At 41.3% G+C, this 27,518-nt stretch overlaps 1 protein-coding gene across 5 annotated transcripts in view; it reads left to right on the plus strand.

Moving 5' to 3' along the window:
• Positions 1 to 27,518, plus strand: part of LRCH1 (leucine rich repeats and calponin homology domain containing 1) — a 218,975-nt gene that overhangs the window by 113,332 nt on the left and 78,125 nt on the right. For all 5 annotated transcript variants that reach the window (XM_055542076.1, XM_055542072.1, XM_055542073.1 and 2 more), the window contains exon 3: positions 19,552 to 19,678. In XM_055542076.1, the coding sequence (XP_055398051.1) occupies positions 19,552 to 19,678 (127 nt within the window). The remainder of the gene's footprint in view (positions 1 to 19,551; positions 19,679 to 27,518) is intronic.

Consider the following 27,518-nt stretch of genomic DNA (forward strand, 5'->3'; position numbering starts at 1 on the left):
AGAGCCAGGAGCTGGTTTATTCATTAGAAGCCCCTTTCTCTGCCAGCATCTTAGGTATTGCCTGTAAAGAAGGGGGGCTGTCTCTTGAGCAGAATGTTATCACACCATACAAGGAATCTTTATTGGCTGCTTTTTCTGAAGCCTGGCATCCTTTTTGGCTGCTTAACAATGTGCAGAAAGAGCCAACTTCCTGATGGCCATATATAACTTGTATCCCCACATTCCTTTGGGGGCTCATTTGGAGAATAATCTTTAATCCTCAGACTGTAGCTCTCTATTTGAAGGACTTGGGGGAAGCATCCTGCATGCTAGGTTTGCCTTAGAAAGCATAGATTTTATAGTTTTTGTTATGAACAAAAACTAATTTCATTGTTTCTCAGAATCTTAATTTTATCCCTGAGAAACACAGCTTCTCCTTGCATTGACCTTCCTGAAGAAACTCTCAATTATAGGATAGTATTTTTGTCTTTCTAGAAACAGAGAAAATGGGTGATGTCTTTCTTAAACTGGAAAAAGGAGAGGAGTTTTGCTCATTCAAGCTTGTATCACTCTTTCTTTTATGAAGATCATAGGAGTTTTTCCTCATTCAGACTTGTATTGCTCTTTTACGAAAATCATATCTGGTTCAAAGGGGAAAGGAGAATATTTAGGTATGTGTGTATATATATAAATACACACATATACACACACACACATATATATGTGTATATATATACATATATACACACACACACACACACACACATATATATGTGTGTGTATACATATATATTTCGGAGAAGGCAATGGCACCCCACTCCAGTACTCTTGTTTGGAAAATCCCATGGACGGAGGAGCCTGTTAGGCTGCAATCCATGGGGTCGCTAAGAGTTGGACACGACTGAGCGACTTTACTTTTACTTTTCACTTTCATGCATTGGAGAAGGAAATGGCAGCCTACTCCTGTGTTCTTGCCTGGAGAATCCCAGGGACGGGGGAGCCTGGTGGGCTGCCATCTGTGGGGTCGCACAGAGTCGGAAATGACTGAAGTGACTTAGCATAGCATATATATATTTGGAACTTGCCTTTGGTAACTAGGTTGTGCTTTGTGAAATGACTGATCAGCAGGAAGACACCAAAATACAATAAACCGTGTTGGAATTTTGAAGTATCATCTTAAAATTTGAAAATATTTTCCATAGACTGCTGGAGTAGAAAGTGGTCATCAGAGTCACCCATCGCAGAAGCAGCAACTTGGGGTTTAAGCCTTGCCTTTTCTAATGCACTTACTGGGCATTTGTTTTTAAGGTGGAACCTTTAAGCAACAGCCCTTAAAAATTTTAGTTCATATTTATAAATTATTGTGCCGGGAAAGTTATTAGCATTGGTAGTTGAAGGGCTTTATTAAATGTGAATATGTTCATAATAGGTATTTCTTATCAGACTCCATTCCTGTTGGTATAGCCTAAGCTTGGCAAGACTTCCATAAGGGATTTTTCCATTCTACATATCACCTGATCACAGACGTGGTTTTAGATCAGTGTTTGTATGAAAAAAAAAAACCAGAAGAACACAAAAGGGGCATTATGGCTTATGACAGCTAGACTGCTGTCAGAATTTGTTGGGTTTGTTTTCAGTTCTGTTTCTGATCTTAATAAAATCTCTAAGATCTTTGTGCTGCAGATTTGCTTTCTGAAAATAAGATGAACACTCTCTCCCAATGCACTGTATAAATTTTCCTGTATATGTTCATTCTCAGCGTTTTTTCTGCAAGCCCCAAATGAACATGCTGCAAATTACATTTCTATTTCTCATCGGATGGACCAAAGCTCTTTGAAACATTGCCATTTCATCAACAACAAGCTTATAGTTCCTCCAAGAACGTTACAGTTTACCGAGTCTTAAAACAAGTGTCGTAGATGGAGAGAGGAAAAGGAAGAAAAGCAGAACGTAAACACGTGAAAGGAGGTGTGGAAGTCTGGAAGAACTTTCACCATTGTCATGATCATCACCTCCACCTCATCACTTCTTAACAGCTAAATATGAGCTGTTACACTGTCATGTTTGAGCCCTTCAACAACTCTTTACTTGAGATGGGAGAGGAAAGTGATGCATCCCTAAAACACATTATTTCGTAAATAAGAATCACGGGAATTAGGGAAGCTTATTTCTGTGGCCTTTACTATTTGCTCAGCATTTTCCCTGTTGTCATCTTGTTTAGCACTGTGCTCTGCTGCAGTCCATGCCCTTTGGACCATTTCAGAATTGTAAACATAGTTTATGAATTAAAACATAGAGAATTTTCCAGTAGGCCAACCTAAATATTTAAATAAGGGAATTAAAAATATTCATGCTACTATATCCATGCTTTAAAGTTTTTTAATGCCTATAAATTTGTGCCTTTCTTTTTCCCTTTATTTATTATTTTCAGAAGTTTGTTTTTTGTGTATGTTTTAAAATTTCAATGACCAACTCTATTGATATTTTCTTTTTCATGAATTTCTGATACTGTCATATTTCCCTTGGTCTACTTTCTAATAGCTTTAGTCTTTTAATTTATGGAGTTTCCAGTTATTGTTCTTTTCTTATAGGAGCATTTAAGGCCATGGGTTTCTCTGTTTTTAATGTTTTAGCACTAAAGTTTTGGTGATTCTCAGAAGTTTTGATATATAGTATTTAAAAAAATCACTCCTAAATCATTTCTGATTTCCCGTGTTTCATTTTTGACCCATGAGTTTTCTATAGAACAGATTTTAATAGTTGTCTTTTAAAACTGATTTTTAATTGCATTGCATTTGGAGGATGTTTTGTTTGACATTGTTTCTTTAGGTTGGTTGATATTTGCTCTATAGCCCACGCATAGTTAATTTTATAAATATTCCACATGAACTTGGAAGGAATGTATGCTAAGTGTTGTGGACTGGATTCTAGTAAACCCACTAAGTGTAACTTCCTGTTGCTTTTGCATCTCACTTATTTAGGGGTTTCCTCTTTTATAACATGCATTCTTCAGTATTGCATTCACTGAGAGTACGTAAGTGCAGTCTTCTTCTGAAATGACTTTCTTTACTCATTTTTAAGATTCAACTATTTGTACAAAATTTTCATTTGTACTAATATAAAGTTTTAAGTTGACAGCTGTTTTCTATTGTGTTTCAAAGATATTAGATTTTCTGGCCTCTGTTTTACTATGTTTTAAGTTTGTAGAAAATCTTCTATATTTTTTCCTTTGGTTTCTTCTCATATCTTTATCTTTGGTGTTTCTGCACTTTATGCTATGATATGCACAGAGATATATTATTTTGATTTATCTGACTGTACACTTAATTTTGCTTCCTAAGTCTAAAGATTCATGTCTTTCATCAATTCTAAAAACAAAAAATAGTTATTACCTTTTTAAATACTGCAGCTTCCTCTGTTTCTCTATTACTTCTATTTTTTTAGTGTACTCCCTGTTGGTTATATGTTAGACCTCTCATTCTCTCTTTCACATTTTTAGTCTCTTTGTTAGTTCTCATTTGTTTATATTTGGGTAATATTTTTTTAAGCATGAATATGCCTTTTACATATCAAGAGTGAAAGTGCAGTAATACTGTGAAAGCAGGAAAAATGATAGTACCATGAGATTCCGAACTGGAAAAGAGTCTTAGTGATTGAGATGCATGGCATAAGAACTGTGCATTTTGACTCATTAGTGAAACCTGATGCACTCTCTTCTGCTTCCAGTGGTATACTTTGTTGGTTGCCTAAAAACAAATCAATACAGTAAGCTCCCTAAGTGCAAAACTTCAAGTTACAAACTTTCAAGTATGCGAACTTGTGTTCGCATGTTCAATCACGTAAATGGGTTGTGTGTCTGGTGTACATTGTCATGTGCGTGCATCCTCTACAGATGGTTGTAATTTTGTGTACTGTTCAGTATTGTATAGAGTACGGTAGTAGCATCTCCCGCCTCCTCCCCTCCTCTAGTCTGTAGCTCTTCCTTCCTGCTTACTTGATGCCAGCCCCCGTATGCCAGCTGTTGTACTGTCCTCCTTTACTTTTCAAGGTACTGTACTATAAGATTAAAAATGTTTTCTTTTTTGTGTTTGTTTTTTATGTATTATTTATGTGAAAGGTACTGCAAGCCTATTACAATGCAGTACCATATAGCCAATTGTGTTAGCTGGGTACCCAGGCTAACTTTATTGGTCTTATGAACAAATTAGACTCAGGAATGCACTTTTGGAACGCAACTCATTCATTTGTGGAGGACTCTATGGTACTGAATTTCTTTGAGTTTTTTTTTTTTAAATTAAAAAACTTGATGAGAACTAGTCTTGTTCCTTTTGGCTTTATATTGAAGTTTGTGACAATTTGACTTCCTAATCTCCAATCTTGTCTTTGTTGAACTCTGTCCTCCCCACCCCCCCCTTTTTTTAATCTTTTTGGCATCCTCCATACTTTCTTTCCTGAAATTAGGGCTCTAAGGAAGTAGGTTTTGACTGCACTTTGGAGGTCTAGTGGCCAACCCAGGGTTTCACTTTGGTTCTCTTTGCGTTCTTACTTGCTTGCAGTAACAATTACAGTAACTGGACAAATAAAATTTTTGTTAAGAGTTGTTTTTGAGAAAAAGAGACACAGTATTGGTTTCCTTGGCTTCCCGATCCAGATCTAAATGCATCACTTTGTGTTCAAAAGTAATAAAATGTATGCTATAGTGGCTAGAACATTGCAGAATATGGTGTTAAAAATATTATCCTATTTCTGAGCAGAATGCTTGTGCTATGAGAACTTAGGAAGGAGAAATGTTGATAAAATAATGTAGCCAAGAGTTTCAGCATATGTAATAGTCTCAAATGACATTTTTTTCAGGGATGAGAAATAAAGTCAAGAATAAATATGTATTCTGTAGTTCTTTATCTACAAAGAGTTGAGGGATTGGGTGCTTAGGGTTCAGGAGGACTCATTATGAAGAGGGCAGTTTATTCTGTAAGGCTTTGTATTTCATCCTCTGTCATTTCTTGGAATACCTTTATACTCTCTGGAGCAGATGGACTGTCAGAACAGATGCCATGAGATGATCCCTCTGAATTCAGTTCAGTTGCTGAGTCGTGTCCGACTCTTTGCTAGCCCATGAATCGTAGCATGCCAGGCCTCCCTGTCCATCACCAACTCCTGGAGTTCACCCAAACTCTTGTGCATCGAGTCAGTGATGCCATCCAGTCATCTCATCCTCTGTCATCCCCTTCTTCTGCCCCCAATCCCTCCCAGCATAAGGGTCTTTTCCAATGAGTCAACTCTTCGCATGAGGTTGCCAAAGTATTGGAGTTTCAGCCTCAGCATCAGTCCTTCCAATGAGCACCCAGTACTGGTCTGCTTTAGGATGGACTGGTTGGATCTCCTTGCAGTCCAAGGGACTCTCAAGAGTCTTCTCCAACACCACAGTTCAAAAGTATCACTTCTTCGGCGCTCAGCCTTCTTCACAGTCCAACTCTCACATCCATACGTGACCACAGGAAAAACCATAGCCTTGACTAGATGAACCTTTGTTGGCAAAGTAATGTCTCTGCTTTTGAATATGCTATCTAGGTTGGTCATAACTTTCCTTCCAAGGAGTAAGCGTCTTTTCATTTCATGGCTGCAGTCACCATCTGCAGTGATTTTGGAGCCCAAAAAATAAAGTCTGACACTGTTTCCACTGTTTCCCCATCTATTTCCCATGAAGTGATGGGACCAGATGCCATGATCTTCGTTTTCTGAATGTTAAGCCTTAAGCCAACTTTTTCACTCTCCTCTTTCACTTTCAAGAGGCTTTTTAGTTCCTCTTCACTTTCTGCCATAAGGGTGGTGTCATCTGCATATCTGAGGTTATTGATATTTCTCTCAGCAATCTTGATTCCAGCTTGTGCTTCTTCCAGTCCAGCGTGTCTCATGATGTACTCTGCATATAAGTTAAATAAGCAGGGTGACAATATACAGCCTTGACGTACTCCTTTTCCTATTTGGAACCAGTCTGTTGTTCTATGTCCAGTTCTAACTGTTGCTTCCTGACATGCATTTAGGTTTCTCAAGAGGCAGGTCAGGTGGTCTGGTATTCCCATCTCTTTCAGAATTTTCCACGGTTTATTGTGATCCACACAGTCAAAGGCTTTGGCCTAGTCAATAAAGCAGAAATAAATGTTTTTCTGGAACTCCCTTGCTTTTTTTCTTATGCTTATTCTCTGAATGGTGAGATCCAAATAGCTAGAAGCTTTGGGTCATTTTGAGAGTTGGATTGTGTGGAACTGTGTTATCTTTTAATCTCAGCTTATCTACCTTATCCTCCTGGAATCAGGCAGTGTTTTTCTGAAACTCCATTTGGCAACTGGCAAACCTTCGCAGAAAGGGATGGGAAAATGATACAAGAAAATCGATCCATTCTACTGAGTGAGTAGTCCTTCTGTTCATAAAAAGAGAATAAGAGAACCAGAGAAAATCTGCTTGCCAAATTCCCTAGGAGAAAAGAAGCTACTTATTTCCAACCACAGTGAATGCCATTAGCTCCATTAGGGTGTAAGTAGAAGATTGTTGTTTAGTCACTGAGTTGTGTCAGACTCATTGCAACCCCATGGACTGTAGTTGGCCACTCTTCTGTCCTTGGGAGTTTCTAGGCAAGAAAACTGGAATGGGCTGCAACTTCCTACTCCAGGAGATCTTTCAGACCCAGGGATCGAATACATGTCTCTTGCATTGGCAGGTGGATTCTTTACCACTCAGCCACCAGCATTTCCTAAAAATACATTCTATGGAAAAGCTTCTGTTGGATGGTAATAGGTATGCCTACTTAAGAATAGTCCATGTATCGTGCTATCAGAACTCTTCTCCTTTCTCTGGTGAAAATGAAAGTGTTAGTCACTCAGTTGTGCCCGATTCTTTGCAACCCCATGGACTGCAGCCCACCAGGCTCCTCTGTCCATGGGATTTCCCAGGCAAGAAGACTGGAGTAGTTTGCCATTTCCTTCTTCAAGGGATCTTCCCTACAGGGATCGAACCCAGGTCTCCTGCACTGAGCTATAGGGAAGCCCCCTTCTTTGGTGAGGTCTGTGCATGAGCATCTCCTAGAAAGTGCTTTTCAGAACATCTGTTTCTAAACACTGATTTAGCAGAATGCTGTATCACCTAGAGAACCCTTTAGGAACTGACCTCATGCCTGAAAGAGAATGAGGTTAAAAAGCATATGCCTTAATGATGTCTTGTTCAGAGGCCAAAGAATCTGTATGGACTGGATATGTTGAAAGATAAGATGAAATGTGAGTGGAGAAGAGAAAGGCCCTGGGAAACACTATAGCATACAGTGTGTTCACAGAGCTGCCACCCAGGCTGATTTAGTCTTTATTTAGCACATTTTAAATATGTATTTATTTATTATTAATGATTAATTAAAATAGGCAATTCATTTTGAGAAACAAGTACTGAAAAGTGCAAAGAGTGAAAAGTGCATCACTCGCTAGTAGACAGGTTTAAGATTGTTTCTTTCTCCCGACCTCCTTAGTAAGACTGAACTTTCTCTGGAGTGGGGTGGGGGATATTTTCAGTTTCTGAGAGCTCTGTATTACATAATGAGGAAAAGAATCACCTCGACCAAAAGTCTGTAGCAGCTGTGTCTTGAAATTGAATTGTCTGTACTGAGATTTTATTGGTGAAACACCACCAGACTTCTTCTTGTTAAAACTAATCACCTGCTAAAGATAATTCTTTAAAAAAAAGATAAAATCATAACTCTCATACAAATGTAAAATGTACATCTGTGAAAGATTCTGTTTAACCCAGTAATTGATGGAGAACTGATTGAACGTTTTATTTTGTTTAAAGGAAAATTCACTGTGCGCGCGCGCACACACACACACACACACACACACACACACACAAACTCTAGCAGACTTGCTGAAATGAATTGACAAATAGTTCCAAAGCTGGTCAGTATCCAGAGGGCAGAAGTCAGTTGCAGCTCCTCTGCACTCATCATGATTCATCTATATTTCTATGAACAGAAATGATTTGCACTATGATCATTTCTGCAAACACAGAGTTCTAAAATAACTTGAAGTCAGTGAAAGACAGAGGTCATCTGGAAGGATGTGCTAGACAAGACCCCAAGACCCCCCACGTAGTTTATGTCTGTATCAAAATTACTTACAATTTTTTCTGATATGCCAAGTAATTTATATTACCATGTGCAAGAACTGTGTCACTCTGTGAACTATTTGAACAGGACTGTAGGTAGAAGAGGGGCTTTCCTGGTGGCTCTGCAGTAAAGAATCTGCCTGCCATGCAGGAGACACAGGAGATGCGGGTTCAATCCCTGGATCGGGAAGATCACCTGGAGGAGGAAATAACAACTCACTCCAGTATTCTTTTTTATTATTATTAATTTATTTATTTTAATTGGAGGCTAATTACCTTGCAGTCTTGTGGTGGTTTTTGAAAGATGGTCAGAGACATTACTTTGCCAACAAAGGTCCATCTAGTCAAGGCTGTGGTTTTTCCAGTGGTCATGTATGGATGTGAGAGTTGGACTCTGAAGAAGGCTGAGCGCCAAAGAATTGATGCTTTTGAACTGTGGTGTTGGAGAAGACTCTTGAGAGTCCCTTGGACTGCAAGGAGATCCAACCAGTCCATCCTAAAGGAGATGAGCCCTGGGTGTTCATTGGAAGGACTGATGCTAAAGCTGAAACTCCAATACTTTGGCCACCTCATGGGAAGAGTTGACTCATTAGAAAAGACTCTGATGCTGGGAGGGATTGGGGGCAGGAGGAGAAGGAGATGACAGAGGATGAGATGGCTGGATGGCATCACTGACTTGATGGACATGAATTTGAGTAAATTTCGGGAGTTGGTGATGGACAGGGAGGCCTGGCGTGCTGCATTCATGGGGTCACAAAGAGTCAGACACAACTGAGTGACTGAACTGAACTGAACTGAATGACGACCCTATATGCAAGACAGCAGAAGAGACACAGATGTAAAGAACAGACTTTTAGACTCTGTAGGAAAAGGTGAGGGTAGGATGATTTGAGAGAGTAACACTGAAGCATTTATATTACCACTCTAGTTTTCTTGCCTGGAGAATCTCATGGACAAAGGAGCCTGGCAGTCCAGAAGGTTGCAAAGAGTAGGCCACAACTGAAGTGACTGAGCACGCATGCACTCATAGGTAGAAGAAAAAAAATAAAGAGATGTTCAGTAGGGATTGGGAAACTTCTTCTTTCACATCCTGTATTCTAGACTGTGAGAGGCCATTTGCATGTAGTAGGTGAGGAAGACCAAAGAGATAGTGGGAGTGTTTTAAAGGCAGCACATTGCTTTCACTTTTGTGTGGCCAGTCATGTAAATGGGTGATCTTCAGGGAGTTTGAGAAAACTGATACCTCTGGTGCGTTAGTCCCAGTAAGAGACCCTGTGACCTCAGGATCAGGAGAGAACAGCCTAGGGCCTTGGCAGAGGCAGCCTTTGAGCATCTGACAGTGGTGCCCAAATCTGCAGACACTTGTTTCAAGAGTTATCACCACCAGTCTGGAATCCTTCATTTCCCCTTACAGGATAAGACCTATACAGGATGTCTCGCTTTCTTTATTCCTTGTGCTCATGCTCAGTTGCTTCAGTCGCGTCTGACTCTTTGCAACCCCATGACTGCAGCCTGCCAGGCTCCTCTGTCCATGGGGATTCTCCAGGCAAGAACACTGGAGTGGATTGCCATGCCCTCCTCCAGGGGGCCTTCCTGACCCAGGGATTGAACCCACGTCTCCTGTACTGCGGGCGGATTCTTTACCCACTGAGCCACCTGGGAAGCCTGAATATATGTGTACATAGAGCTGACTGACTTTGCTGTACAGCAGAAACTAACACAACACTGTAAAGCCACTATAGTCCAGTAAAATTTTTGTGAAGAGTCACTGAATTTTTAAACGCAGTAAGAAATATTGGTTGCTCCAACACTTAAAATCCCTGATCCACGTTCAAGTCGGAGGTAGGGGATCACAGCTCAGGGGGATGTGGCCTGTCTTGGTAGGAGTTACGCTTTAAGATTCCTGTGCATTTCACATTTTATCAGTGCACTCAGGCAGCACAGCACTCAGTAGGTGTAAAAACTAACTGGATTCCTTTCAACATTTGACGCCATAGCATCTTCTTTCCTTGGTTTGGTCACATGCTTTCCTGCCCACTCTTCTCCTCCTTTCTATCTCTTCTCTATTCCTGTGTCTGGATGTTCTTTCTCTTCCTGCACCTAAATGCTAGTGTTCCCCAAAACTCCATATTTGGTCCCTAAATCTTGTCTCTCAGACCTCATGCCTTATGTGTGTGTGTCCAGTACATTCTCTGTCACTTTGACTTATTTTAATGCTAGTCCTCATTTTCCCAGTTGACTAAAATCCAATTTTTCTTAGATGTCTTTTGACGTCTCAGAATTCAACATGTGTTAAACTGAGCCTTTTCTTTTTTTTTCCCAAATCAGTGTATTTGGAACCTGGTTCCTGGCCATGCTCCTACGGCTTTTCTCCAGTCCCTCACCCACCAGCTTGGAATCTCAGAGACAATCTTTGACCCTTTCCTCTATTGCTTTTTATATAAAACCAGTTATTGAATCGCCAGCCTAGCACCTCACTCCATCTTGCTTAAAATTCAGAGGCCTTTTCCTACTGCTTTCTTGGTTTGCCTTTATTATTTTTTAATTAATTTATTTTAACTGGAGGCTAATTACTTTACAGTATTGTAGTGGTTTTTGCCATACATTGACATGAATCAGCCATGGGTGTACATGTGTCCCCCATCCTGAACCCCCCTTCCACCTCCCTCCCCATCCCATCCCTCTGGGTCATCCCAGTGCACCAGCCCTGAGTGCCCTGTCCCATGCATCGAACCTGGACTGGTGATCTGTTTCACATATGATAATATACATGTTTCAATGCTATTCTCTCAAATCATCCCACCCTCACCTTCTCCCACAGAGTCCAAAAGTCTGTTCTTTACATCTGTGCCTCTTTTGCTGTGGTTTTTCCTTTATTTTTTATTCCAAAGTAAAATGAGCAGAGGCTATATTGTGTTGAGGGAAAACCACAGACTTTGACCTGAAGCCCAGCCCGCCTGATTTCATATCTTAGCACAGAGTGACTCGTTAGTTAGACAACTTGAAGCAAGTGATTTAAATTCTCTGAATAACCTAGTTTTGTATCTGAAAAGTGTGTGCCCATGTGCTCAGTTGCTCCGTTGTGTGTAACTCTTTGCAACCCCATACACTGTAGTCTGCCAGGCTCCATCCTTGGGATTCTCCAGGGAAGAATACCCCACTCCAGTACTCTTGCCTGGAAAATCCCATGGATGGAGGAGCCTGGTAGGCTGCAGTCCATGGGGTCACTAAGAGTCGGACATGACTGAGCGACTTCACTTTCACTTTTCACTTTCCTGCATTGGAGAAGGAAATGGCAACCCACTCCAGTGTTCTTGCCTGGAGAATCCCAGGGACGGCGGAGCCTGGTGGGCTGCTGTCTATGGGGTTGCACAGAGTCAGACATGTCTGAAGCGACTTAGCAGTGCAGCAGTAGGGAAGAATACTGGAGTGGGTTGCTATTTTCTCTTTCAGGGGATTTTCCTGCCACAGGGATCAGACCCGTGTCTCCTGTGTCTCCTGCGTTGGCAGGCGAATTCTTTACCACTGAGCCACAGGGGAAGCCCCCCGTCTGAAAAGTAAGGGGATTTGATACTTTTATTATAGGATTATTGTGAATATAGATAAGATGATAGTTGTCCTGCCTAGCACAATGCCTTATCCGTAAGAACCATGTAAGAAAAGTCCATTGAATTGTTGAATTAAGTTTGTAGCATGCTTTGTCTAATGAGTTCCAATGTGGGTTAAGAAAAATAGTAGTAAAGGTCTAGTATTTGAATAAAGTAAGTGGATTCTATAGTATTTTTAGTAATGAGGCTATGTTACTGATTTGTTGAGTAGTAGTGGAGAAGGAAATGGCAACCCACTCCAGTGTTCTTGCCTGGAGAATCCAAGGGAAGGGGGAGCCTGGTGGGCTGCTGTCTATGGGGTCGCACAGAGTTGGACACGACTGAAGTGACTTAGCAGTAGCAGCAGAACAGTTAAGTGGAACTGTATTATTATTGGCTGTCATGAGGGAAGCTTTCTGAAGGCTCACTTCCTTGGAAGGACACATGGGAAGAAAAGGGTGTACAGAGACTTATATTCCTACATGTCTACCTGTATCAAACATTCAAAAATTCCTGGAAATAGAGAGGCACACATCTTCAAATGATAAAGCTGTTCAAGCACTTTAAATTTCATTATGAATATGTTTTGTTCACTCGGTGTCCCTGGGTAGAAGTTGATCTGAGCAGCCAGTTCTCATTTAAATCAGTGTCAATAGCCTTTTCTTTTTTAATAGGGAAAAATGCTAAAGTAAAAAAAAAATATGTATTTCCTTGGTTTTGGTGTGGAGTGGCAGAGAGGAGAAGGCAGGTAAATGAGGCGCACCTTCTTGGGAGCAGAAAGGTGGTGTCCATTCTGCATGGAAGATGGTTCTCGAAAGTGGGAGAATTTTCTTCAGTGCTGATACATCTTTCCCAGCCACTTAGGGATCATTTTCCTGTTTGCCAGCGACAGTGTTTTACAGGAGGCTGTGGCCTCTATAGTCTTAATACTTAAAACCTCAAATCCACATTGTTGCCCCTGGTGGTGTTCGGCCAATTAATATTCTTGCTAGTGTCAGGTTGTACAGTTCTCGTTGAAATTCAAAGCTTCCTTGGTTTTGAACATTTAGCTCCATTTTAGAATGAAGGAAGGACATGATCAATATTATAGAGGAAACTTTAAGGAATAGTTTTTAGAGCCTTGTCGTTTCAGAATTGAACTCTTAGAAAAAAGGAGAGAAAATATAACTGAGAAAGGGACAAGTTATCAATAACTGTACTCTGAAATCTAAGTACAGACATCGGTAGTGGCTGCTAACCGTTAGGGGTGTCAGAAACCAGAATATTTTAAGCAAGGGTTTATTTATACTCAAGAGGATACTGGTGGCTGTTATTGTGGGAAACCAGTTCAGTTGCAGAAACCAAATATGGTGCAGGTATGCACAGCAAAAATGCACAGCAAAATGGCTGGTGCAGCAATTTGCCTGAATTTTGAACTGCGTTAGTTGCTCGTTTTTTGTTTCTTCCTTTTCTTTTAGTTTTCTAAAGTTCACTTTTACCTTCTCAAAGCATGGCCCTTATGTGGAGGGTGTGAAATGGATTGGTGTAGTGTTCAAGAACTGGTTTAAGATTCACTTGAAACCATGACTCTGTGTTTCTAGTTTTACAGCATTTTAAGTTTTCAAATGATTGTCATCCTCAAGTGGTAGGTAGCAGAACTCCTTTCAAAGTTAGATGTAAATATAGACTCCCAGATTTTATGCACATACAAAGTTTCAAATTTCTATCTAAAAATACCATATAAAATATTTGTAAAATTAAATTATATTTGTAGAATTTATATTTTTAAAATTAAAGTTGACCAAGATATCTCCAGGCAACTTAAAGCCAGGATCTGGTTGTTGTTGGTCATTTTTTCAGGCATATGAAGATGTTGGGAATGAAGGGGGCGGGCTGGCCAAGAGGGGAAGTATTAAGTCACTTGGGGAAGTGAGGGTGAGAAATTTTGCTGTGGTGGGTTTTCAGAATGAACCAAGCAGGAAAAAGGAAATCGTTCTCTATGGGTATTGTTCACTGTTGTGTTGACATGAAGACAATTAACAGTCAAGTGTCATATGCACAACAGAAAAAAAAGTTACTCTGCCTTTGATGAAAGGGGAACAGGGTATGCAGAAAGAACATAAAATTAAGAGAGGTATTCTGTGCAAGAGGAAGCTTACTTGGCTCAAGTGAAGTAGCTGCTCTTCACTGCAGTTCAGGCACAGACAGTGCATTCAGAGAAGCAGTTATACAGTAACTCCTGTGTCCTTGTTTATTCCTTTCCTTCACAGAGACTCACGTCGGGTGAGCCTGGGGCGTTATCACCATGAAACTGACCCTCCTTTCTTTGTGTCCTTTCTCTGCAGTCTGTGACATTTTCTTCCTAGGTTTGTGATGGTTAGTGATTTCACATCATTATTTCTGTTCCTTTTTGGAATGTGTGTGTGTTCAGGCTCAGTGGTGTCCGACTCTTTGCGACCCCATGGATTGCAGCCCGCCAAGCTCTTCTGTCCATGGAATTTTTCAGGCAAGAATACTGGAGTGGGTTGCCATTTCCTTTTCCAGGGGATCTTCCCGATCCAGGAATCAAAACCATGGCTCTTGCATCTCCTGCATTAGCAGGTGGATTCTTTACCACTAGTTCCACCTGGGAAGCCCTGGAAGCCAAGTAGTCAATAGAGATGATGATCCCTGGGTATTCATGTTTTTCCAGAGAAATGGCAGGATCTTAGAGAAGATGGGAGGGAAAAGGTCAGTTGTGTGATGACATGTTTTAGTCCTGGTTCTTTAGACTGGAACAAGTAACTTGGTTTGTTTTGGCATGAAGTTTTATAGCCCGGCCTGGTTCTCCACAGCATGCCTTTGAATGGTCATCTTTAACTGGCTTACGTTTTTAAAAAATAGAACAAGAAGCCATATTTTACCAGTGGCTGAAATTTTAGCAATCAGGAAATAAAATACATGGCTAAAACCTAATTAAGTTCTTTTTGATCCCTTCCATTGCTTTGCCACATTAGTGGTGTTGGGTATGGTTTAACCTTTATGTACAGATTAGGTGTTGGGCCAAGCACTTTTATATCCATAAACTAATACATCATATTAGGTAAGTATTATTATCTATGTTTTATGGATGACAAAGCCAGAGAGGTTAAAGTTACAGAGACAATTATAGTAGAGATGAGATTTGAACCCAGGTTTTCTCCACAGTTAGTGACCTCTTTACCAATTGCATAGGTGAATCTGTTATAGAAATCTTTCTATAAATTATTTTCTGTTAAGTGAAAATTCCATGTTTCATTTTGAAGTGAACCCATTCACTTACAAAAAAGATATATTCCCGTAGAATAAAAAATGTTTATGCTGCCTGATAATAAAATCACATGTATATAGCCATGTTTTTATTATCATATACATTAAGGAAAATAACTGAGAAACCAATAATAAATAATGTCAAATACCAAAATTAGGTCTGGAAGTATTGATATTAATAAGGAAGGCCATAGTCAAAAATGTATTAAAATAAGACTCTAAAAGAAACCATACAGAAGTGACTTGGTTTGTGAATTCTTTAATTTAGGAATTAAATGAAGGGAGTGATACTTGATGAGAAATTTAGCCTGCAGACTTAGGCTATCAAAAACATTCAGATTATGGTGAGCTGCCTTTTTTCATCCTGAAACGGGGAAACAGATCATTAAGTCTGGGAAGAAGTCATTCGGCTGAGAAAGATGACGACAAAGCCTTAGCAGTAGTCACGGACTCGCAGGGCCCCCCGTCCCCCCGCCCCTCCTCACACCATCGTCCACCTGCATCATCTCCATCTCGGACGCCAGGTCCACCCAGCCCGGACAGGGAGAGAGACGGGAGGCGCTGGGCAGCCCTTGCTCTGCGATGGCAGCAAGGCCCAGGCCACCATGGCCGAGTCTGTAATTTCTACTTCTGAATAAGTGGCCCTCTTTTCCTCCACTAATTTACTCTTTTGTAATGAGTGAGTTTAAAAAATCTTTTTTTTTTTTTTTAATATTGCTTTCAGATGTGACTCCAGGCTGGATTTGAAAATAAATGTTGGCCATTACCTTATCGGATGCTGTTAGGGCCTTATTTTTAAACCCCCTTTCCTCCGAGGGCCTGTTGGGAGTGCAGAGGGCTGCCGCAGACAAGTGGGGGCCGGGAGGGTGGGTTGTGGCCTGAGGCACTTATTTGATTGAGAAAAATTGCTGCCAGATGAGTGGTTTTTAGAAAGCTCTGGCTGCTGATGAGGTCTCTAGTAGGGAGGGGATTAAAGGGAGTGCAGTTTCTCCTCTTCTTTATAAATATTTGCTGGAGAGCTAATGGGTTTTTGTGTGCCTGTGTATTTCCTTTTTCTATTGGGGAAATTACCAGTAATACAGGAACATCCTGTGATAAAATATACGGAGTACAGGCTGAGGGAATGGATGGATGAAATAGAGGAAATGTGCCCCGGGCCTGTGGCATGCCGTAGTATGACTCGTCCTGGCATCTTGATTTGCTTACAGGTGATTAATGACAGTATAAATAGAGGAATGTGTAGGGCATAAATAAATAGGCTCTTCCATCAGCTGCTTTTAGCAGAAAAAGCATTCATCCCCATCAAAGAAACCACAAATGCTCTCCCAAGCCTAAATTTTATTTTCAATTAGTTACCTACCCTGGAAGAATGCCAGTGGGAATAATCCCATGTAACTGCAAATGCTCCCGTGTCTGAAGGGGCAGAGCCTTCCGCACATCGCTTAAATGGTATATAGATGCTCTCCCAGTGCAATACCTGTTAATCTGATTAGATGCCTGCATTGAGGTAGTGAGACTGGGAATACTGTAAATCTGAGTTTCCAGGCAGACAAACACAGGAAAGATCTCCAACTGTAATTGCTGATTCTGTGGAAAATAGGAGCATAAAAACTTCTAAAAATACTTACCTTTGTTCTCCTTATCCTGTCTTCAAAGGGGAGTCCAAAATGCAAGGATTAGCTTACTGTGTTTTAATTTACCAATCCTCACTATGTGAAATTATATATTAATAAATATTTTAAACCACAAATTGCATTCCAAAATATTTACTTGTTGCCTTTTAAGAAGGGGCTTCCTGGATGGCTCAGCGGTACAAGATTCTGCCTGCAATGCAGAAGACGCAGGAGATGTACGTTCGATCCTTGAGTCAGGAAGATACCCTGGAGAAGGAAATGGCAACCCACTCCAGGATTCTTGCCCGGGAAAATGCCATGGACAGGAGCCTGGCGGGCTATAATCCATAGGATCGCAAAGAGCCAGACACGACTAAGCAGCTGAGCGTGGATGCATGCCTTGTAATAAACTGAGTTCTTTCCAGGAGTGTGAAGAAAGCTTGAAGAAAGCTCTCCCAGCAGGGCACATGGAAGGCCCCCTCCTCCAGCCAGAGGAACCCCGCTGGGTTCCTGCAGGTGTGTGAGGGCAGCAGGAGGGCTCTGAGGGCAAGAATCACAGGCTGGCAGCCCTGGTCCCTTTGTCAGCTGCCCCCAGACAGCAGGAGAGAGTGTCAGTGCGAGCCCACCACCCCAGTCCAGCCTGTTATCCTCGCCGGCGGAGCTAAGAGCTCTCTGGTCCTTCTGGTGCCAGGATACAGCCCCAGGCTCTCACTCTCCTCCCCTCTTTGCCGGACCCTCCTAGAGAAAGCCGTCCCCCTCTCTGGAAACAGTTTTCTTTGTAGGCCTGCGCAGTGGAGAGAAGATACAGCTGTACGTTTTCTTGCTAAACCCTGGTTACCTGGCACTGGGCACCTGGTCAGGGTGGTCGCTGGAGGGCACCCAGACAACCCCTGCTTTTTCTGAGCCCGTAAGTTAGAGATACCCTTTGACTAACCAGCTACCCACCCCCTCATATGGTAGGGTGAGGAAGTGAAAGATTCAGTTGAAATATAACATACAGAAAAGTGCACAAATCTAAGTGTACATCTTTTTTTTCTTCTTTTTAATTTTTTTAATTTTATTTTTTAACTTTACAATATTGTATTGGTTTTGCCATACATCAAAATGACATCTTAATGAATTTTCACAAGTAGAAACGCCCATGTAACCAGTATCCTAGTGAAGTTTCCTTTTATAATGATTTCTTCCTTAATTATGGAAGCAATTTGTAGGAATTTTTGAAAAATACATCAAAGTATAATAAAGAAAATACAACCCATGCATTGTACCTGCTGCTGCTGCTGCTGCTAAGTTGCTTCAGTCGTGTTCGACTCTGTGCGACCCCAGAGAGGGCCGCCCACCAGGCTCTCCCGTCCCTGGGATTCTCCAGGCAAGAACACTGGAGTGGGTTGCCATTTCCTTCTCCAAATACATTGTACCTACTCCCTCTAAAATGATCACTGATTAACATTTTGGTGTGTTTCCAGCCTGTCTGTTCCTCTTACACACACAAAGATATATATACATGTCCATAAATACACACACGATCCCGCAACCTCTGAAGCTTCATACACGTGTGTGTGAATAAACACAGAAGTTCCAAATAATTGCAATAACATGACCTACAGATTTGTAGATACTTAACTGTCCGGTGGTTGGCTTCCTCAGCAGAGTAGCCAAGATATAAGGGGAAATGAAAAACCATCTGTCTCCTTGCTCGATAGCAGGAAAAGAGCTGCTTATGAAGGAGGGGATAAATAAATGGCTGACACACACTTATGGGTGATTCATAGGTTTCATTTATTCAGTATTTTCCTTCTCTCTCCTAGCATTGGGGATAGGAAGTGTAAAGACTTTTTAATGCAGAGCATTAAGTAGAGACCTTTTCATGCAGAGCAGGGGTGAGACCTGTACTCACATTTTTCTGGCTCCTCTGTGAAACTGAACCCCTTCTGGCTCCAGCTTCACTTTTACCAAAAGGCCAACTTTCCTTTTTCTTTTTTTTAATTAGCTCTCTCACAGATAGCCAAGCAGAATTTAACCACAGAGCTCTTGCTTTAACAAAAGGAAGCGGAATCAAAATGTTGGAAATGGGCCCGGTGGTTTTGTGAGTTGCAGCAAAATGATCTTCCCCATCACGACGAAGATGGATGCGATGGTGCTTCACTGCACTGAAAAGCTGGGGGCTTTGGTGGTTGCTGAGTCTCCCACTCACACTGTCAGGAAGGGAACAGCTGGCACCAGCTTCCCATTGCTGTTGGTGGTACAGCCTGTGCTGTCCATCTGCTTTCGGGCTGGCCAAGTCTGCAGGGGGCTTGATAGGGTCCCTTGTGCTGAGAAAAGCTGCTTCCATCAGAACTGCCTGCCTTTATCTTTTTTACTTATTTACTTTTAAATTTTTTGTTTTATTTTTGTTTTGACTACAATATGCAGAATGTGAGATCTTAGTTCACCAACCAGGGATCGAACCTGTGCCCCCTGTATTGGGAGTGCAGAGTCTTAACCCCTGGACCCCCAAGGAAGTTCCTGCCTCTTGTCTTTTAATATCTTTTATATCCTTATGCACTGGGGATTTGAATTTTTACACATATAGAAAGTTTATTGGACTTCTTGTATTTGCAAAATGTTTTCTTAGATCACACCTTTCTCCTTGCTCGTTAAAAACATGTTCACAGGAGCATCCGTGCTGGTCCAGTGGTTAAAACTGCACCTTATACTGCAGGGAGTGTGGGTTCAATCCCTAGTTGGGGAGCTTACATCCCACCGGCTCCCCCCCAAAAAACAAAAAACAAAAGCAAAAAAACATAAAACAGAAGCAAGCAATAGTATAACAAATTCAGTAAAAGCTGAATAGTCCATATCAAGGGAAAAAAAAAATCTTAAAAAAGACCGTACGAGTCGAAAGACATTAAAAACAAATATGTTCACAAACAGTATGAAGTAGCCTGCGTGTTTACCAAAGTTCTTATGTTTCTTTGCAGTCGGAATCAGCTGTCCACCCTGCCGGCCTGCCTGTGTGGTCTCCCTCTCAAAGTCTTAATCGCAAGTAACAACAAACTTGGATCGCTGCCTGAAGAGATAGGTCAGCTCAAACAGTTAATGGAGTTGGTATGTTACTGATTTTTCAGATGCCCTTCGTGTTTGTTTGCTAATCATAGCCCATCAAGGTAATCAGAAAGACTTTTTCCTACAGGGGGTCAAGGAGAAGATCATGTTGTTGGAGGTCTGTATATGATAAAGACATTAAGTGGGGAAGGGAATAATCATGGCTTTGCTGTGACAAGGAGTTCCTGAAATTTACAGGTTTCCTGTAGTTTACACTTCCTGAAGTTTGCAGGATTTATAGTTCCTCAGGTTCACAAATTATCCTATGGTAGTTAGATCACTTTTTTTTTTTTTCAGATTGGATAAGTAAGTTTGTAATGAAATATGGATTCACTGGCAACATAATCTGCAAATTAATTAGTAGGCCACACTTTGTAAAGGTGTATAATTAAGTCAGAAAGAACAGTGTGCTCTGATTCTGTAAGGATTTTAGTAACCATTGCCCCAAATTGATGTAACTTTAGAATGTGACCATAACCCCAGGGATAAGAAAGAAGAGCAAATTATAAATAGGCAGAGATGGGTTGGAAGCATGTACCTGAGGCCAAGAGGTCAACTCTTTCACCACTAATTGAGTTACTGACCTTGTTTCTAAAAGGGGACAAGAGTGAGTTCTTTCTTGACTTCCATTGAGCTAAGGTATCTTGGGTGAATGAAGAGGCAAGAACAAGCAACTGGGCTCAACCATAATCATCACAATTTATCCTCCAACAAGCATCCTTCCGTACTGTCCCTGTTGTTGTCCAGTCGCTCGGTCATGTCCGACTCTTTGCAGCTGTCTCTGTGTTAAGCACAAAACAGGATGTTCTGATTACAACCACAAAAAGGACACAGTACCTTCCTTGAAACAGACTCCAAATCTAGATATTGATGGCCAATAACTTTCCTCTTGCGTGCCAGTTCCAGTTCATGTCTTTGTGGCTACCTGGAACATTGGGGTGATGGCTTATGGGGCCCAGATAGAGCTGCTGGGACTCAGGTGTGCGTCTGGAATCGGCTCAGAAAGGAACAGCACCCATGTCATGTACGTATCCACTTTGACTTTAGGAAAGAAGTAAGTAATTGCGGCGTAAAGACAACAGAGCTCTACAAAGAGTGCCTTTTTCTGTGACAGCAGAATCTGAAGCTCATGCCCACTAGCTCACACCAAGAGCTGGGATGAGTCGTAAGGATACAGGGGTCGTCACATCACGGGTACCACGGCATCTGGTCAGGCATTATGAGTGACCGGCAGAAGACACTAGAAAGGTATTGAGAAGCATGGCGGCCGTTGGTTTTCTTACTCAGCTTTCCATACTTTTCTGTACGGTGGAGAGGTTGCCTCGCCCACAGATCCCAAGGTTAAATGTTGTTCAGCTAAAGCATTTAGCAGGACCTGCTAGCATGTTTCAGCCCTGGTTTCTGAGTGAGAGAGACGAGATCTGGATCCTGTGTCTTCTCCTGATTCCGGGTCAGCGATGCCAAGGGCCTTCGGCCACACTGCTCTGACGTGGCTGCTTGAGTGCCACCTAGAGGGATGATTCCGAAAGAAGACAGATATTAATTTGGGCGGATACACTCCTCCTACAAAGTTTCTATTACAAGAAGTAAGTGCTTGGCCTGAGGACTGATTGATTCAGTCCCGGGTTGAGAATGGTTTGTACGGGAAGAGACCTTTGAGAGTCTCCTTACATAAGTCCATGTAAGGGACAGACTTGTGAGCACTTTTGAGCACATCACTCTTTCTGCAAGGACTGTTTCTTCCTTCTCTTCTTTGCTTGGTCAATTTTTAGCCATAATCGATTTCACTTCCTCCAAAAATCCTTCCCAGATTCTCCAAGCCAGAGTAGGGTGCTCCTAAGGCCAGCACTCTCTACATAGCACTGAATTTTCGTGGAACCGCATTTGTCTTCTCACTTGGCGTTCTCTAGGTCAGTACCCACTAAACCCAGAAAGCTGCTTCAGCACGGGATCAGCGTGTTACTTGTCGTATCCCAGTGCTTGACACAAGACGTTGTTTAGTCACCAAGTTGCGTCCGACTATCTCTGACCCTATGGACTATAGCCCTCCAGCTCCTCTGTTCATGCAGTTTTCCAGGGGAAGATACTGGAGTGGATTGCCATTTTCTTCTCCAGGGGATCAGGGATCAAACCCACGTCTCCTATGTTAGCAGGATTCTTGACCACTGAGCCACCAGGGAAGCCCCTGACACAAGATTGACATCCCCAAAACATGATTGCTAAGGGCTACTATTTAGGTTGGGGAGAGTGGGCTTAGAAGGTGGCTTGGGATAGATTGGGAAGACCCTCACGTGCCGTGCCAGTGAGGGGTGACTCTGTCTTTCAGTCCGAGTTAATTCAGAAGTTTCCATATTAACTGATTCCAGAAAACAAAAAGTATACCAAAAACACTTTGGATGAAACTGAGAGTTATATGCCTTTAAAAAGAAATGCTTCTTTTAGGAGTGTGATAAACACTCAAATCTAAGTTTACTAGAATTTGGATTAGGTCTTGCTGATCCAGTGTGAATAAGGAGTTGGGTTTTTTCCACTGCTCAGGCTCCCATGGAGAGGATGGATGGCACGTCGGTGAGGTCAGTCTTTGGCAGCCAGCGTGTGTTTCGGTCCTGCTGCACCCGGGCTTAAGCCTACAGCGTGCCCGCCCTCAGCTGTGCGGCTACCGGCCTGCTCATCCGCTAAGAGGGGCGCACGTGTTGAGCCCTGGAGCCAGCCCCACACGGAGCAGGGCTTTCCTCGGATACTCTTGTCAGCTGCTGGGCTGGCATGCGGCAGAGGTGGAAGAGCACTGTCTGCAGCCTCAGGGCACATGAGCTGCTGGCTGGCTGTAAGGGGTGCTCTGGGGCTTTTCTTTGCTCCCTGACCAGACCCCAGCTCCAGAGAAGGCCGCTCTGCTTCCTGGATCCAGCACCGTCATCAACCCCCTCCCTGTGTCTTTTCTCCACTAGCAATAAACTGTTGAACGCCTGAGCCCTGTAATGTTAGATCCATAGGGGTTTTTTAAAAGACATCTAGTCCAGACTTTCAACATCTTGCAGAAGAAGAAATCCAAGGCAGAGAGATGGTGAGCGACGCCTGGAACGTCACCCTGGCGTAACTGACTTACAACCCAAACAGAAATGCACTCAGTCAGCACGGTTCTGTGAAAAGACTATGCAGGCAGCAAATGTCATTTTATTTTTTGTTTTTGCCTTAAAAAAAAAAATTGGGATATAGTTGATTTACTACTTTTTGCTGTATGGCAAAGTGAATCAGCTATACATATATCCACTCTTTTTTAAGGTTCTTTTCCTATTATAGGTCATTACAGAGTACTGAGTAGAGTTCCCTGTTCTGTACAGCAGGTCCTTATTAGTTATCTATTTTATATTTAGTAGTGTGTACCTATCCCAGTCCCAGTCTTCCAGTTTATCCATCCTCCCCTTTCCCCCTTGGTAATCATAAGACTGTTTTTTACATGTGTGACTCTATTTCTGTTTTGTAAATAAATTCACTTGTACCTTTTTTTTTTTTTTTAGATTCCACATATAAGTGATATCACACAATATTTGTTCTTCTGCAAATGTCATTTTAAGTGTACTATTAGCCACATTAAAAGAACAGAAGCAAGTGAAAGTCATCTTTACAGCATATTTTAGTTAACCTTAGATAGCCAAAATATTGTTTCAGCATCTCTACAATATAAAATGGATGAGATATTTTACAGCCTTTCTTTCATCCGAAGTTTTTAAGGTCAACTGTGTATTTTCCCCTGGCAGCACATCCAACACAGGTTGGACTGGCCACACTTCTCTTGGCCAGTAGCCGCATATGCCTCATGGTCACCCTTCTTGGGCAACCCTGTATTCTGTGCTCTTTCTGCTCTATGAGCAAGCATGATCTTTGCAAAAAGCATTTATTTGCAAAGTTGATGAATATTTAATAAGTTGCCATTATTTAACCACAAAGGGTGACTGGCCTTGCTTAAGGTCACAGACTAAAAATGACTGGTTGCCATCCGTTCTTATTTATCTTTCATATCTCTTTGCTTAAAATAGTTCTGATACTATAGGTAACCACATCAGAGGATTTTTAGCTATCAGTTGGGAAAAAAAATTCCCTGGGGAGCCTGAAATAATTCTGGAATTGCATGGGAGGCTCCTGTTTTGTAGTTACATAGTAACCAACTTGCAAAAAAAAAAAAAAGAAGAAGAAAATTTTGGGAGCTCCCCAAGCATTCAGGCTACATGAAGCCACCTAAGTGCTGATAAAAATCTCACAGTTTATTATTAGGCTCTGAGCATTGTTTAACTATTTTGGAAGAAATATTTTGAAAATGTTCATGTTAGACTCAAAGAGTATCCTAAACTGAGTTGTAAACTCTTCTCTTCCAAGAGTCACCATTGGCTTAAAAGACAAAAATGAATGCGCTGTGGCCATCTGTAAGAAAGGAGGTGCCCTCTCTGATTTTTGAGAGGAGTTGGAATACAGTATCTTACCTTCCTGAATATATCAGTTACCTAAGAATCTTAAAACACAAAGCATTGGCATTTAGTGATTGTGCGAAGATATGGATAAGCAATTTTTCCTCCTTCCCTGAAGACTTTCAATTAAGAAGTACTTCTGAGATTTTTTTTTTTTCCTTAAATCCACAGGAGAGGCCAGGATGGATTAACGCATCATTTCAGGTGCTGGAAAACTTAGGGAGCCTGAGCCTAAGCTCTATTGAGTTTGTGCCTCAAAGCATCATTTCTGATGGGAATGATGTAGGACTTTTTGACCTCCTTAAAGTAAAGCACTGCATTACTTCTATACTGCTTGTCTCCTTAGAGCTGTAGCAGTCTGTGTTCCTTTGTTAAGTCTTTATATCTGCATGTTCTTTCTATCAGGGACAGATACACGGCACTGGCATTCACTGAGCACTTACATTGTATGCCACACACTTCGCTGGGTATATTTGACATGTGTTCTCTCATTTGATCTTGACAATCGCCCAGCAAGGTGGATATCCTGTCTACCTTTCCCAGACAAGTTTGGGTTTCAGAATTACTTACCCAAAGGCATGGGGCTACGATGTGGTGAAGCTGGAGTGAAAACTGAAACCTTTGCACGGCACAACGGCGGCTGAGCTCACCAGGCCCTCATCTGGATTGCAAACCTCTAGTGGAGAGAAGCCGTGGTTTCTTTCTGTGGAGCTTCCCTGTTTCAACTTGCAGTGGTTTTCCCATTAAAGTTGTGGCAGGCCATAAACAGCAGGGAAAATGTTACAAAAACAGGGTGTGGTACAAAGGGACGGTGTCTGTGAGAGTCTCCTCCTTGAGGGACCACAAGCCAGGCGCAAGGGTCAATAGACTTCTCTTGAGTTGACTAAACATCATTTTATTCTTAAAGATCCTTCAAACTTGTCTTTTGTTGTGTTTTTTTGTTTGTTTGTTTGTTTTTTTTTTTTTACTTGTCAGATCATACCTGAAGGATAAGGTATATTAAATATTTGGTGGGAAATACTGTATGAAGCCATGTTATAATTAACAGATGGCTCTGCAGAAGACAGGCACACAAAGAACACAATAATTTGAGAACCTTTTATGGGGTATTTGTCAAAGGTCACTATCTTCCCTGGTGGCTCAGACGGTAAAGCGTCTGCCTACAATGCGGGAGACCCGGGTTCAATCCCTGGGTCGGGAAGATCTCCTGGAGAAGGCAATGGCACCCCACTCCAGTACTCTCGCCTGGAAGATCTCCTGGAGAAGGCAATGGCACCCCACTCCAGTACTCTTGCCTGGAAAATCCCATGGACCGAGGAGCCTGGTAGGCTACAGTCCATGGGGTCGCTAAGAGTTGGACACCACTGAGTGACTTCACTTTCACTTTGGTCTCAACTGGTTCTCTGATTGTGCTGACTCCTTGGGGTCCACAGGTGGTCCATCTTGCGTTTGGTTTTTCTGAATCCTGTCTTCATGCTATGGGTAAAAATTGTCTTCCAGTGCTTAGCTTCACGTAAGAGAACATAATACCACTGTTTTAGAAACCTGCTTTTTCAACCCCAAAACTCACAGGGTCTGACTCAGGTAATAACTGACTAGAAGGTGCATTTTCTGGCCCTGAGTTAGACACACTATTGTTTTTTTTCCCCCTCTTTTTTTGTGTGTGAAATGTGTGGTTGTGTGAAGAGTTGGAATTCAAGGATAGAGTAGACACAGGATGTATTGAGCAGCTTCTAAGGAAAATCTCTTCTTTATTATTTTTCTGTGCAGCATGCCGGTCTCTGAGGTAGATGTAATGGAGATAGGAATTCATGTCTGATCAAATCCTAGGTCCTTTCGTAGTCTCTGCAGATGCCTCCCAGCCCCTCTGGTTTCTGTTAGAGAATTGGAGAACCAAGGCCTGTTCAAGGTCCCTTCTGTAGCTTTTACCTCTGCATTTCTTATGGAGAGCCGGGGGGTGAGGTATGTGTTTGTGGGGACGTGGAAGGGTGTGAACTAGAGTTTTATACTAGAAAGAGACTCTCAGTAAGTGTTGAGAGGTAATAATTTATCATACCAGAGGTTGCTTGAAAACATTTTGAATTTAAATGAACATACCAATTTGTTTTAAAAAGTTCTTACTGCAGGCTTTTAGATTTTTGATTGCTAAAAACTCAAAATCGACATTACTCCTAAGTCAGTTAAGTATCTATCTTTCAACAGATTTCTTCATTATTTCTAATGTGGTAGAAGGCTTTTCCTGATGTTGTAAGGAAACTATAGTGATCTATAATCTCATCTCTTCTTTTTACATAGGAACAGAGAGGTTAAGATATTGCCCTCAAGTTGCACAGTGGAAGTCACACCATGACATTTCCACAAAAGGACATGGCCACATGATGGGAGGCCAGTAATATTAATAGCTTGTATTTCCTGTTAGAATGTTCACATTTTCTTCTGTTAAATAAAGAGCAAGATTTTAAAATATGACTTAAGCCATAGTGTAACAACACTAAGATTTTGAAAACCCAAGAGTCAGGGGAAGATAGCTCATGAGAATCCCACATGTAGTTTTGCAGCATAGCCTGGTCTCCCTGGAAACCTTCTCTAACCAAAAATCATCTTGACACACTTAATTATATTGGCTTTCATTAAAAGTTACAACTTGAAAAAACAGGTCTAGTCTTTCTAAAAATGTTATATTCTGAAAATGAACCTTTCCTGCTTTAATAATCTTGAACCTATGCTAATATTTTAAATCCTTGTCATTTTTGCATTCTGAAGGTAAGTTTGCAACTAGCAGTCAGTCAGCTAAAATGTATTAATCTTGAACATGCTTCTAACCCTTCTAGAGACTTGGTAATTGCCCAGAAGGGTTGTGATGAATGAGAATCTTAACTTATAAAGTCTTTCTTTGGGTTGCTTCGGAGCATTTTGATTTAACCAGCGGAAAATACGTGTATTTTAAGTCATTGCTGGAGTTCTGAAGTTCTTTGTTTTTTTAATCTAAATGAGAAAATTGGCTGGCCCATAAAACTTGAGTTTGAGTGTTTATGTGATTATGTAATACATAATGATTAGATTCATTTCTGTTTCAAAAAGAATAGATTTAAATATTTATGACACATTTACGATTTTTGCTTTTGGGCCTTTCTGTATATTTACAATATTATAATGCTAAGTATATGGTTTCTGTATAGCTTGCAGTAATTATTCTGTGAGACATAGCTTAGGGCTAATAGACAATTCAGAAGGGATTCATTTGATTAGCTGAAGAAGCTACTGGATCTGGAACTTATAACTTGATAAATTATCACTACTGAAGCAATATGGGACATTAATGTTTATTTTTAAAATTTATTTTTTAAATCATATCTTTTAAAAATGAACTCTCCCCCCTAAAA

This window comes from Bubalus kerabau, chromosome 12, assembly GCF_029407905.1.
Source record: "Bubalus kerabau isolate K-KA32 ecotype Philippines breed swamp buffalo chromosome 12, PCC_UOA_SB_1v2, whole genome shotgun sequence".
Taxonomy (NCBI): Eukaryota; Metazoa; Chordata; class Mammalia; order Artiodactyla; family Bovidae; genus Bubalus; species Bubalus kerabau.